The sequence below is a fragment of the Saccostrea echinata genome, unplaced genomic scaffold, assembly GCF_033153115.1.
Source record: "Saccostrea echinata isolate AGI-Se365-2 ecotype Australia unplaced genomic scaffold, CSIRO_AGI_Sech_v1 ptg000056l, whole genome shotgun sequence".
Classification (NCBI taxonomy): domain Eukaryota; kingdom Metazoa; phylum Mollusca; class Bivalvia; order Ostreida; family Ostreidae; genus Saccostrea; species Saccostrea echinata.
In genome coordinates, this window is record NW_026889805.1 from 10,392,933 (window position 1) to 10,406,809 (window position 13,877).

General features: G+C 34.3%; 1 protein-coding gene across 1 annotated transcript in view; it reads right to left on the reverse strand.

The window, feature by feature from the left end:
* The window catches only part of LOC133173681 (uncharacterized), a 38,978-nt gene extending 31,199 nt beyond the window's left edge, over positions 1-7,779 (reverse strand). Inside the window, exons 1-5 of the mRNA XM_061308672.1 lie at positions 7,457-7,779; positions 5,892-6,038; positions 5,355-5,528; positions 2,039-2,122; positions 321-494 (exon numbers count right to left, since the gene is read on the reverse strand). Of these exons, the coding sequence (XP_061164656.1) occupies positions 321-494; positions 2,039-2,122; positions 5,355-5,528; positions 5,892-6,038; positions 7,457-7,762 (885 nt within the window). The 5' untranslated portion in view covers positions 7,763-7,779. The remainder of the gene's footprint in view (positions 1-320; positions 495-2,038; positions 2,123-5,354; positions 5,529-5,891; positions 6,039-7,456) is intronic.
* Positions 7,780-13,877: the final 6,098 nt, after the last annotated feature.

Consider the following 13,877-nt stretch of genomic DNA (forward strand, 5'->3'; position numbering starts at 1 on the left):
GGAAAATATATACTTTTTGACACACAATACAAAGCATTGTTACTTCTTTCCTCTTTAAAAAAGTTTCTTAATATTACGGTTTCATTAATTTCGTTGGGATAGAATTTCGTTGTTTTGGCAAAGATAAAAATGTACATTCGTGACCAGCTTCTTCTTCCTATTCTATCATAAGTAAAATTGGTGATTCGTTTATAATCTAAATTCATTGTTTTGAATAACCACAAAAAACAACAAAAATTGGTGTTAAACGAAAAACAATAATAAAACCATAACATAATTATTTCTCATAGAAATATATTCTTTTTGTAAGACAGACTGACCTTTCCTCCAACTGCCCAAGCCAGAATGACTTTGCCGCAGGGTTTGAGTTGGTGGTTGTGATTAGAATAACAATTAAATCTAACGCCAACATATTTTCTGTCTATTCCAGAACACTTGTGAAGAAGAATGTGGTGAACCAATCCTTCATTGCCTTTTTGTATAATTGGTTCATACTGCAAAGTATCGAAATTTTCAACTGGTGAATTGTGTCGAACAAATTAATAATTAATTAATTTGATTGGCTATAATTCTTACAACTTCAGAAAACAATAAATGTCCTTACCTAAAAGCAAGCCTAAACTGACAAAGCACCAGAGGCACTCCAGTTAAGGTAAGAATTTAATTGACAGAAATATTTTACATTGACAGAGATCAAAAACTAATGTGTTTTTTGTATACTGACTACAGTGGCTTTAAGACGCAGTTTTCGTTTTGCATGTAACTAAACATAGTCTTGAAAACAATTTTCCTCTTCCACTTAAAATAACTTTGAAAAATTATTAATCCCCCCTTGTTTTTAGAAATATGGCTAAACAAACTGCAATAAATAAAATAAACAATATGTATAAGCTTTGACATTAGAATAAATAAGCAATGAGAGTACATAATATGTATTAATTCATTCAATAAACCTTGAGTAAGTCAAATGTTGGGAGAGTGGCTTTGTGTACTTCAGTTGAACGTGAAACACAGAACCTGTCAACAATTAAAATAAATCCTCTTTAAGATCTTGACTGGCTAAATTTCTCAGAAAATAAGTTTTATAGATGTAGTATACTGCTGTTTGACCCCCCCCCCTTTTTTCATCCCATTCCTAATTGACGACCCTTCAAAAATGGTTTCTGCAAGTGATGTGTTGATATTTTCTGCGGCCAATCTTGATTTCCCAACATGACTATTAATACCTTCGCAATGCGAGTTTTGTGCATGCTCAAAACTGTTGCACGTGTATCTCTTCCATGACCTACCACACGCAATGACGATCTCAGTTATTTTTTTTTAATAAGCTCTCTTTATCTTTTTTAATGCAATACCATGTAAATGCTTGAGCATGTACGATATGAACTCTTAACTGATAGATTCAAATTAAACGGAGTAAAGGAAATGCTTGAATTATACTGAAGTCGGGATGTTACAAACTTTTTTGTGATAATTAAGTTAAGAAATAAAGTTACGTCAAACATTTTAAGTACGATCACCATCATTGGATCTGCCAGAATTGTAGTAAAGAGTGTATTATTTAAAAAATCAGTTCATAGTCGTGTGAATCTACCAAACTAGGCGAAAAGCACATACGATATCTCGGGGAAGGGTCAATTATTGACAATTAAACGTTAAAATCTAAGTCTCCTTTCTGAAACAAAAGCGAACTCATTCTTTGACCGCGTATATTTTTCGTTGGAAACAATGTGATATTCATACGCCAGTCGTATTTGAGTAAAAAGAGTGACATCTCTGCTTAGAAGATGTTGTGGTTGCGGTGCATCACTATTCTTCGTCAAAAATATAATCTGACAGTTTATACGAGTAAAATAGTTGATTATACACACAATTTCAAGATAGACTGTATTTTATATTCTACATTCTACAAATTTTATTATTTACCCATGGCCAATGAATATGGTTTGGTGTTTTTAAAATAAGTAAATCGAGACCATCAATGTTTTAGATGAAAATAAGAAAACTTTGATAATTAACAAATATGAAAATCCATTACCTTTATCATGTGATGTTTCTTTCCAAAGTCAGAAAGGTCAAATACTGTACACATATAATAAGTGTCAACATCTGGTACGAGAAACTGGAAAAAGTTTTACAGTAAAAGGAAAATAATATTAGAGAAGATAAAAAAAGATTCGTGGATAAAAATTAGACGGAACATGAATAGTTTATCAATGAGAATGATTGTGACTGTTTGGACAAAAACATTGACACCAGAAAATTTTAAGGAAAAATGATGATTGATACTGTAGTGACAAAACGCTGCAAATAGACTGTTGGTTGTAATGATGAAATTGGGAAAAATCAGATGACTGTCGGATGACTGGCACTCACTGCAGTGATAAACTTGGGGTTAAAATATGATTAGTAATGCAGTGAAAAAACACTGCATAAAGGGCATATAATGATTAATACTGTAATGATGAAACGTGGAAAAATTGTTAATGATAAAACAGTACAAAAAGAGATGATTGATGCTGTAGTAATAAAACATTTGAAAAAGATTATTGGTATTGTGATAAAACATTGAGATCGACAGGTGATTGGTTCTGTAGTGATATAACATTAGGATCGACAGATGATTGGTACTGTAGTGATATAACATTAGGATCGACAGATGATTGGTACTTTAGTGATATAACATTAGGATCGACAGATGATTGGTACTGTAGTGATATAACATTAGGATCGACAGATGATTGGTACTGTAGTGATATAACATTAGGATCGACAGGTGATTGGTTCTGTAGTGATATAACATTAGGATCGACAGTTGATTGGTTCTGTAGTGATATAACATTAGGATCGACAGATGATTGGTACTGTAGTGATATAACATTAGGATCGACAGGTGATTGGTTCTGTAGTGATATAACATTAGGATCGACAGATGATTGGTACTGTAGTGATATAACATTAGGATCGACAGATGATTGGTACTGTAGTGATATAACATTAGGATCGACAGATGATTGGTACTGTAGTGATAAAACATTGAGATCGACAGGTGATTGGTACTGTAGTGATATAACATTAGGATCTACAGATGATTGGTACTGTAGTGATATAACATTGGGAGCGACAGATGACTGATACTGTAGTGATATAACATTGGGATCGACAGATGATTGGTACTGTAGTGATATAACATTGGGATTGACAGGTGATTGGTTCTGTAGTGATATAACATTGGGATCGACAGGTGATCGGTTCTGTAGTGATATAACATTGGGAGCGACAGATGATTGGTACTGTAGTGATATAACATTGGGATCGACAGATGACTGGTACTGTAGTGATATAACATTGGGAGCGACAGATGATTGGTACTGTAGTGATATAACATTGGGAGCGACAGATGACTGGTACTGTAGTGATATAACATTGGTAGCGACAGATGATTGGTACTGTAGTGATATAACATTGGGATCGACAGATGATTGGTACTGTAGTGATATAACATTGGGATCGACAGGTGATTGGTACTGTAGTGATATAACATTGGGATCTACAGATGATTGGTACTGTAGTGATATAACATTGGGAGCGACAGATGATTGGTACTGTAGTGATATAACATTGGGATCTACAGATGATTGGTTCTGTAGTGATATAACATTGGGAGCGACAGATGACTGGTACTGTAGTGATATAACATTGGGAGCGACAGATGATTGGTACTGTAGTGATAAAACATTGGGATCGACAGATGACTGGTACTGTAGTGATATAACATTAGGATCGACAGATGACTGGTACTGTAGTGATATAACATTAGGATCGACAGATGATTGGTACTGTAGTGATATAACATTAGGATCGACAGGTGATTGGTACTGTAGTGATATAACATTGGGATCGACAGATGATTGGTACTCTAGTGATATAACATTGGGATCGACAGATGATTGGTACTGTAGTGATATAACATTAGGATCTACAGATGATTGGTACTGTAGTGATATAACATTAGGATCGACAGGTGATTGGTACTGTAGTGATATAACATTGGGATCGACAGATGATTGGTACTGTAGTGATATAACATTAGGATCGACAGATGATTGGTACTGTAGTGATATAACATTAGGATCGACAGGTGATTGGTACTGTAGTGATATAACATTAGGATCGACAGATGATTGGTACTGTAGTGATATAACATTAGGAGCGACAGATGATTGGTACTGTAGTGATATAACATTAGGAGCGACAGATGATTGGTACTGTAGTGATATAACATTAGGAGCGACAGATGATTGGTACTGTAGTGATATAACATTAGGATCGACAGATGATTGGTACTGCAGTGATATAACATTAGGATCGACAGATGATTGGTACTGTAGTGATATAACATTAGGAGCGACAGATGATTGGTACTGTAGTGATATAACATTAGGATCGACAGATGACTGGTACTGTAGTGATATAACATTAGGATCGACAGATGACTGGTACTGTAGTGATATAACATTAGGATCGACAGATGATTGGTACTGTAGTGATATAACATTAGGATCGACAGGTGATTGGTACTGTAGTGATATAACATTGGGATCGACAGATGATTGGTACTCTAGTGATATAACATTGGTATCGACAGATGATTGGTACTGTAGTGATATAACATTAGGATCGACAGATGATTGGTACTGTAGTGATATAACATTAGGATCGACAGATGATTGGTACTGTAGTGATATAACATTGGGATCGACAGGTGATTGGTACTGTAGTGATATAACATTAGGATCGACAGATGATTGGTACTGTAGTGATATAACATTAGGATCGACAGGTGATTGGTACTGTAGTGATATAACATTAGGATCGACAGATGATTGGTACTGTAGTGATATAACATTAGGAGCGACAGATGATTGGTACTGTAGTGATATAACATTAGGAGCGACAGATGATTGGTACTGTAGTGATATAACATTAGGAGCGACAGATGATTGGTACTGTAGTGATATAACATTAGGATCGACAGATGATTGGTACTGTAGTGATATAACATTAGGATCGACAGATGATTGGTACTGTAGTGATATAACATTAGGATCGACAGATGATTGGTACTGTAGTGATATAACATTAGGAGCGACAGATGATTGGTACTGTAGTGATATAACATTAGGATCGACAGATGATTGGTACTGTAGTGATATAACATTGGGAGCGACAGATGATTGGTACTGTAGTGATATAACATTAGGATCAAAATATGATTGATATAGTTGTGATATAATATTGGGATCGGCAGATGATTGGTATGGGAGTGATAAAACATTGGGATCAAATGATACCTTGTTATTCAGCAGATCTCGTGTTATGACGTCACTTGGTATGGCGGCTTTTTTGGTCTCGGTCAATAACATGAGACTTTTGGCGCCTCTGTGGGTCCCATGATAAACAAGACCTTCGCCCTCGTGCTGAGGTTCATGGTCACTGTAGGCGTAAATTACCCGAACGGTGTCGTTCTGTAAAAAAAAAAATCAGCATAAGATAAGCAACATTTAAATGTTAGCAAATCAAGAACAATATCCCTGACTTACTTCCATTAAATTGTTAAATCTGAATATGGAATTATCTGGCATATTTAAAGAATAAGTGGTTAATGTTTTTGTGTAGCGGGATAACTGGACTGGAGCACATATCGGCAAAACCCTTATGTAAGAATGATAATGTGCGTCCTGGTCAGTTATCCCCATTATACCAAAATAAAAAAAAAGATTCCTTTTATTACATTTACAACAGTGAAATACTCTGGCATTTTTTCTATCATCTGTTACTTCTTCAAGGTCAAATCACAGCTAAGGAATAGAACAAATGTTGCTAATTACCGTTATCTTGACGTCATCATCGTCACACGTGTCCAGTTTACGGACTGTCTTGATTACAGTTCCATGATTGTTTTCTTCTCCATGAAGAAGAACCCAGTCCTGTGAAGCGTCAATGACTGGTTCAAAATGTCCACTTGAGTGTCTATCCTAAATAATGTAGAAAGAAATCGTTAGTTAATCTTATGTTTAATTTTTCTGCTCATCTTGATATGAATGTTCTCATACTAAATGAAAAGGGTAGAGATAACGAACAGTAATAGATCTCAGAAAAACCTACAAACAAAACCGATCTGTGAATAGGGCATAAAACACGGCCCCCTGGGAACTCCAGAGGTGGGATCTGGTGCCAAGAAGGAGTAAGCATCCCCTGTTAATCGGTCACACCCGCCATGTATTGAAAACAGGTCTGCTAAGAAAGGATCACCCATCAGTGCCCATCATAATTCAAACAGTTTGTTGGAAGACTTTGTCTCCAAAGACTACATAGATGTTGTCAATGAGGAACATCAGCATCTATTTATATTAATTGCAGAGTAAATGTGTGTAGAATCAGAGATGTTTTTTATAAATATCTTTTGTTGATGACCAATCACAAGATATAAAAATTCATTTTTATTGAAGAAGCAGTTGTCTATGAAATCAAAAAGCCCAGTTTTTAATTCATCGTGAGGAATATATGTACAAAGTGTATAAAAGTCAAACGTTTTGATGTTAACAACTTTTGGGAAAAAAAATTGTGATTTTAATTTTTTAAGAAAATTCTTTGGAGTTTTTGATAATCCACATTTGATATACATTACTTCTAGAATATGCTGTGCACAGTGGTCTGAAGTTTCTTCTTAACAGCAATTAATATTTCTGTGAGGAGTATAAAGATAGGGGCTTAATTGGTATATATATACATTGAAAATATAGTTAATGTTTACGGGTTTTTTTAATTAATGACGTATAAAAATCATAATTATATTTGATAAACATTGTATATCCGGCATGATTCTTTATATCATATCAGGTATGATCGTTGATCGTTGAACTTGGTGTGATGAACAACATTAACTCTGCAGACATGTTGTCCCTGACTTCCTAGCGGCAGTCATGGAATGTGTATATAGAGAAAATGTTGTTCCCAAGAAGACTGTCAATGTTAAATACTTTACTAATAAGACTTCTGAAATGTTAATTAATTTACACAGAGATATACTAGTTCAGCTTCCACTTATTTTAATACGAAGATTAGATACACGTATCTTTGTCGATGGAGTGTAATAATACTTGTGAACTGTTTACATTTTCAGTATTCGTTAACAGTGGAAGAAAAAAATAAAGAATAATAAAGAAATGTTTTGTGTATGCTTTCCAATGCCAATAGAACTTCAAAATCTTAAAATAAGTATGATTGTTACATTATTTTTCCTCAAAAAATATATTTCTTTGAGAAAAAAGTAACCTACGCATTGAAAAACCATTGTATATTTTAAAGTACGTTCTTAACATTCATGCAAATAACCGTTAATGAGAAAAAAGCATCGACAAATATTTTCAATTGGAGAATGAGTTTCTCTTACCTTCAAGAATGCATGCCCGTGTTTTACCCATCCAATGACGATGTCTGCTGGGTACATCTTTCCGTTAGGAGAAAGGCCAATGCCCACATATCCGCGTGTTTTGACATGAGCTTCAAATGTTATATGAGTAGAATTAAAATTCCAAAATAGATGAAAATTTCCGACAGGGTCTAGCACTGTATGTTTTGAAAACTTCTCTGTCGGAATTGGAGAATATTTTGTCCCCGGTGAGTGTGCAGGAAGACAATTAATTGTGTTTACTACTAGTAGGCATACGACAAGGAAATCAGCTACTTCAGCCATCATTATGTATGGCTAGTTTAAATTTTTCGACGCTTATATATAGTGGCTATTGAGAAATAGCATTATGTAATCATCATATGACTGATAATCATGTTTTTTTTTTTCATGAGCTGCATGTATAAAGCTTTTTGATTCATGATAAGATATAACTTTATTTATTTCCATCGTTTTCTTTCAAAGCAAAGAAATAATTCTTTCATTTACTAAAAAAATATAGAAATAAATTTTCCTTTCAACAAAGTGGGTAGAAGCCTGGCCTCGTCAACCAAAGAATGTTACAGTTCTTATCAGCCTACTGATGGGTCATATGCAGAGCGTACCGATTTGTAACACGAGCGCCCATTTGAAATGCCCCGGTTTCGTTAGAAGTAAAGTTACTTACTTGTTTGCGCATTTAGTTTAAATAACAGGAAATAAATCTTATATTATACATCACGTACAATGCATGCAGTGTAGTTTTTACAGTAAATAAGTTCTCGAAATTTTGTTTCGTTCTGAGCCCGATATTGATCAATTGGTAAATCAATTAAAATGTCGTCTTTGTAAAACTGTCAAACAATAGGCAAAAGTTTCGAATTATTCCTTTAAAGCTAAGAAACAAAGTTGCACAATTCATATTTTTATTATACCTTTCACAACTGTTAATTTAACACGTAGTATATTAAAGATGTTTAAATATTCTAATTCAGGAATGATTTTCACAATTTAATTCTATTTCCTATGCTTGAAGTATTCTTGATCTTGATCAATTTAAGAGGCATATTACAGCATGCATACACATTTATATCTATTCTGTTGTTATAAGAAAAATGCCCTAAACGAACTTTAATCTGCGTACTAACATAAAAGACATAGGGGATATTCAAGACTTATTATTTGTTATCAGATAAACAAAATCCCTGTTCAATTTATTGCCCTCAGTTGTTATTTGCATAGAGAAATTTATCAATTTTGGAAAATTTTATTAATGATTCTGCTTTCAAGAAGTATTCTTAAAAAATTAAGTTGTAATTCATATATTTTATAAAGCATTAGATCGAGAACGTAGTACTCAGACATACTCTAGATGACCAGTTTATGGGTTAAGTTCTACACTTGCTTTCGGGCACTGTGTTCCAAACTTGGATTACCCATTGCGGACATTTATGAACTTGGAAAGGTACTAGAAGTAAAAAGTGCGTTAAAACCTATCAAAAATGTATATCAACAATAAAGAAAACATATTTATATTCCCTCAAACAAAGTTTGGGTGTATAGAAAAATACCAAATGCGCCTCTCTGTTCTTGGATCCGTTTCTCAGTCCGTGCAATCGTGCCCGATCCATTACTTTCTACTGGAGAAAAAAATCGTTCTTCACATAAAGCTTCTTGCTTATGACCTGAAGGTGTGTCATGACCTTGCCCCAAAGTCAAAGTTCCAGGTCACTTTCAGAAAAAGAATGTAAAATTTCCATCTAAGAAACATTGAAAGATCATACTTGACAAAAAAGATTGCTTATAATCAAAGGAGATGTCACGACTTTATCCCAAGGTCATTTAGAGAAACAGTGTATAATTTGTTTCACGTCCATACATATCGAAATCGATACAAAGATTACACATGAACTGAAGATGTCTGATGACCTTGAACTTAGGTCATTTTGATAAGTTCAAAGTCACTTTGACAAATGTAAAATGTAAAATTCCTGTTCTATTTTTAACTTGTAATTATGAAACGTTGCATGTTCATTCAAAATGAGCTGAGGCTGTACGCTAAGAACTTGTTTTCATCACCATGATTTAAGGGTAACAAGAATTTCTTTAAAGTCAAGAGAGAGAGAGAGAGGGGGGGGATATTCAATGTTTTGTAGATGAATATGGAATTTATTTCACGAGTAGGACAGGATTTTTTGATATTTTCACGAGTGCAAAGCAAGAGTGAAAATATCAAAAAATCATGTCTCACGAGTGAAATAAATTCCATATTCATCTACAAAACATTGAATTTTCTGTTTATTACATTTTCTTAGATTTTCACTTTGCCTCTGTCTTTTCGTAACACAGTGTCATAGGCTGTGACGTCATAGTTGAGTGGTTGAGACGACATAGCAAAGCGATTGCAAGTAAACATGGATTTTTAACGACATATTTGGAAAAAAAACTTTGGCAGTATAACTATTAGTCTCTGTCAGGATGGCTTATAAACTCTATCTTATAACAGGCTAGGGATTATTTTAAAATCACTCTTCGTGAAGGGAAGGAAAATTGTGAGTTTTGCCGCACTTCTGATATTCTCACACTGTGAGAATACATTTTGATATCCTTTCACACTGTGTCAGAATATCACTTTTATTCAGTAAATAAATAACAGTATTTCACTGTTGAAAATGTTATATATATATATATATATATATATATATATATATATATATATATATATATATATATATATATATATATATATATATATATATATATATATATAGGTATGTATGTATATAGAATAGTATAGTGTAGCACAAATTTCCTCACCAATTTTTTTTTAATTGATTACATGAACTGCTGTCAAAGTGAAAATTACACATTTGTTCTTTAACTCGTGGCCCCACAATATTAATGTAATTTTGTATAGAATTCAAGGATTGTGATGTGATAATCTAACCATCTTGTATTCCATTTCTAGCGCCAAGGCTCACAAGCGCCCCCAAAATCCAAATTACTAGTGCTAGTATCAATATACACAGATTAAGCTCGTGAGAAGATTCCCATTTATCAGACAGAAGAATCTCTTACGTTTGAAACTCACTGCATATAAAGGTATTAATATCTGTTCTTGCTTCTTTTGTGAGCTAACTATGATGATAAAGTTTCTGACTGAAAAAGTTGTAGTTGTTGGAGATCAAGTCTTCCAACAATTCTTTTGGGTACCAATTGCCCTCGTTATTAGCAGACCTATTTTTATATTCATATAAAGCAGAATGTATTCATAAACTTAAACACAAAGAAGAAAACAATTGCTGTGGCCTTTAACACGACATTTAGATATATCAACGACGTGTTTTGAATAAACAATAGTTAGTTCTATTCATATGTCGACTCGATATATCCCAGTGAAATGAACTTATGAATTAAAGATACCAAAGATTCTGACACATTTGTTTCATATTTGGATATTTTACTACAAAAAGACGTTATATAATGGTAGATTAACAACAAAACTTTATGATAGACGTGATGACTTCAACTTTTCTATCGTCAACTTCCCTTATTTAAGTAGCAATATACCCTTATCACCTGCATATGGAGTTTATATCTTCCAGATGACTTGATACGCACAAACATACTCTACGTACGAACAGTTTCTTAAAGAAGGCATGCTCTATGTACGAACAATTTCTAAAAAAAGGCAAGATATTGACAAATAAGTTGATGAAATAAGAATATCGATAGTGTTGTTTGAACTCAACATTTCACAAGTTCTATAGTCGATACAATGACCTTGTCAGCAAATACAATCTATCACTAAGTCGAATGCTGACTGACGTTTTTTCATACTTATTGTTAGACCATTATTTACTCAATGAAATGTCTGAGGATTTTTCCGTCATTTCCCGATCATGACAAGGAGCACACGACGGATGTGCCTGACAGGGGATGCTTCCTCCTCCATGCACCTGACCCCTTCTCTGATGCTTTTAGAGGTCCTTGTTTCATCTGCTCCGGATTTGTATTGTTTCATTGAACTTTTGAGCTTTAATACTGTTAGTTATTTCCATTTTTCATTTAACTTTCCGTTACGGCAATAATTCTCCTTTACACACAAATTCAAGAGCCCGACTAATGACTGAATTTCTTCTAGTGTAACTGTCCTGTTTTTTTTTTTAAATGTTCTTGACGCGTGATTTTGTAAGCTTCTTGAGGGGTTATCTAACTTCCATCTCGGAATCAAAATCTAGTTTCAAGTATATTATGATAGTAAGTTGAAGAATTGACAAATTTATATCCTCAGCAATATTTTAAAAAGCTGTGATAATGGCTCTGCATACATAATACTGTAAACCAATTTTTTTTCGCGTGAGAGAAATATATGTGATTTTCGCGACCTTCTTTAACCCGCGAATATTAATCGCCGCGAACCATTTATTTTGCTTTGTATTTGTAAAGAATGATTCCTCAGTCACGAAAATTAATCGTCGTGGATTGATTATAATCTGACGAATCGCGAATAAAAGATGACGCGAATAATAGTTGGTTTACAATACAATAGAGAACCAGTTGGTCCTAACAAAAACATCCAAAAATTGAACACATGTATACCCACCACTTCTGATTTTATTGTTTACAATCCTATGTAGGGAACTACTCAATGTTTCAAACAACCTACATGAGTAGCTCCAACCCATAAGCAAAGCTTTTTTTCATAGTAGAATCGACTTTCTTTTGCAAAACCCGACAAACCATGACAACTGGGATGTATGGATATAATTTTATGATTATTTTTTTTATATCTGTCTTTAATTATTCAGCTTTCCCATAAAGCTTGACCAATGTAATGGCGCCATCCACAGTCTGGTACAGAAGTGAGAAAACATCGTCTGGAGTTCCATCATTGATTGATTTATCATTGGGATTTGAAAGGTGATGGATGACCCTAAATTCCCCTTGGACTTTTTTGGGGACCAAACCTAATGAGGAAACTTGCAAATAAAGGGAAGGAACTTCAACAAAATCTCCAACAACTGTTTCTTTGACGTCTTTTGACTTTTTCCCCTTCAAAATATCTGCAGATTGTAGAATTTTACTGAATATGAGTACATTCCTCTATTTTTAGAATCGGTAGGGGAAGAAAATAGTTCACTAAAACGAAATAGTTCCATAACTTGCAAGCAGTATATAAAATATGTAGGTCATCTGAACTAAAGATGCTTAATATGTATGAAAGAAGAGAAATTTCCACGTTCAAAACCATTTTCATTATTGTGTTATCTTAAAAGGAAAGGGTTGGAATTGTTTGACATGTGCATACCCTGACTTTGGGAATTACCCAACTTTTACTTTCATTATCAGATGTTTTTGTGAACATGTGCATTCTGCCGGAAAACGAATCTGACATGCCACCTCGAGATTTTAACCATTTAGAGAAAATTTTACAAGCTTTTACTGAGTATTTAGGGGCTGTCTCATCCTTCAACGAAAATTAGGTGAGGAACTGTGTGAGAAAGCGTTAACATTGTCACCTATGGAAAATGTATTAGTGGACTGTACCCATCTGTATTTTCTTTCCTCCTTGAAAGGCATTATGAAACCTTGCATAAACCAAGTAAAAAGAAATTGTTTGTTTTGTGTATTATACCAATCAAGCCAATTGATTTTTTTGTTTGTAGTTAGGTACAAAGTCACATGATTTTTATTGGAAATATTAAGATTTTATCAATTTTTTCTTTATTATTTTAAACGAAGACTTTCAAATACTAGCTCCTCTTGAGGTAGTTCTGTCACAGGTGACATAACAGAACATTGCACAAATATTTTGGTTAATGCTTTATCCTTTGACATTTACTATATCAGCATTACCATACCCAACGCCCAGTTGAGGAATCTTTACTGTTCATTTCATAAACGATTTAGGGTTCAATTAGAGAAGACTCCGGTTATTTATTACCGTAATATTTTGGACTGACTTTGCTTGAGAAACTATTGAAAGCCTTGTTAGTTCTCTTCAGTAATTCAGCGAAAACTAATTAAACATGTCCACGACATAAGCACCTTATATTGTTTGTTTGTTTGCATGTTGTTTAACGTCCCTCTCGAGAATTTTTCACTCATATGGAGACGCCACCATTTGCGGGTGGAAAGCTGCACATTTTGTCCTATGCTCGGCACTTACGGCCATTGAGCAGTGAGGGATCTTTATCGTGCCAGCACCTACTGCGACACGGTACCTCGGTTTATACGGTCTCATCCGAAGGACCGGTCTCCACGTCCCACAGTGGGATTCGAACCCCCGACGTAAGGATCAACTCCTTACTTCGCGACTCTAGAGCAGACGCTCTAACAACTGCGCTACGCGGGCGACTTAAGCACCTTATAAGAAAAGGACGGAATCAATCATGGATAAAGCTTTAAAGACCCATGGTAT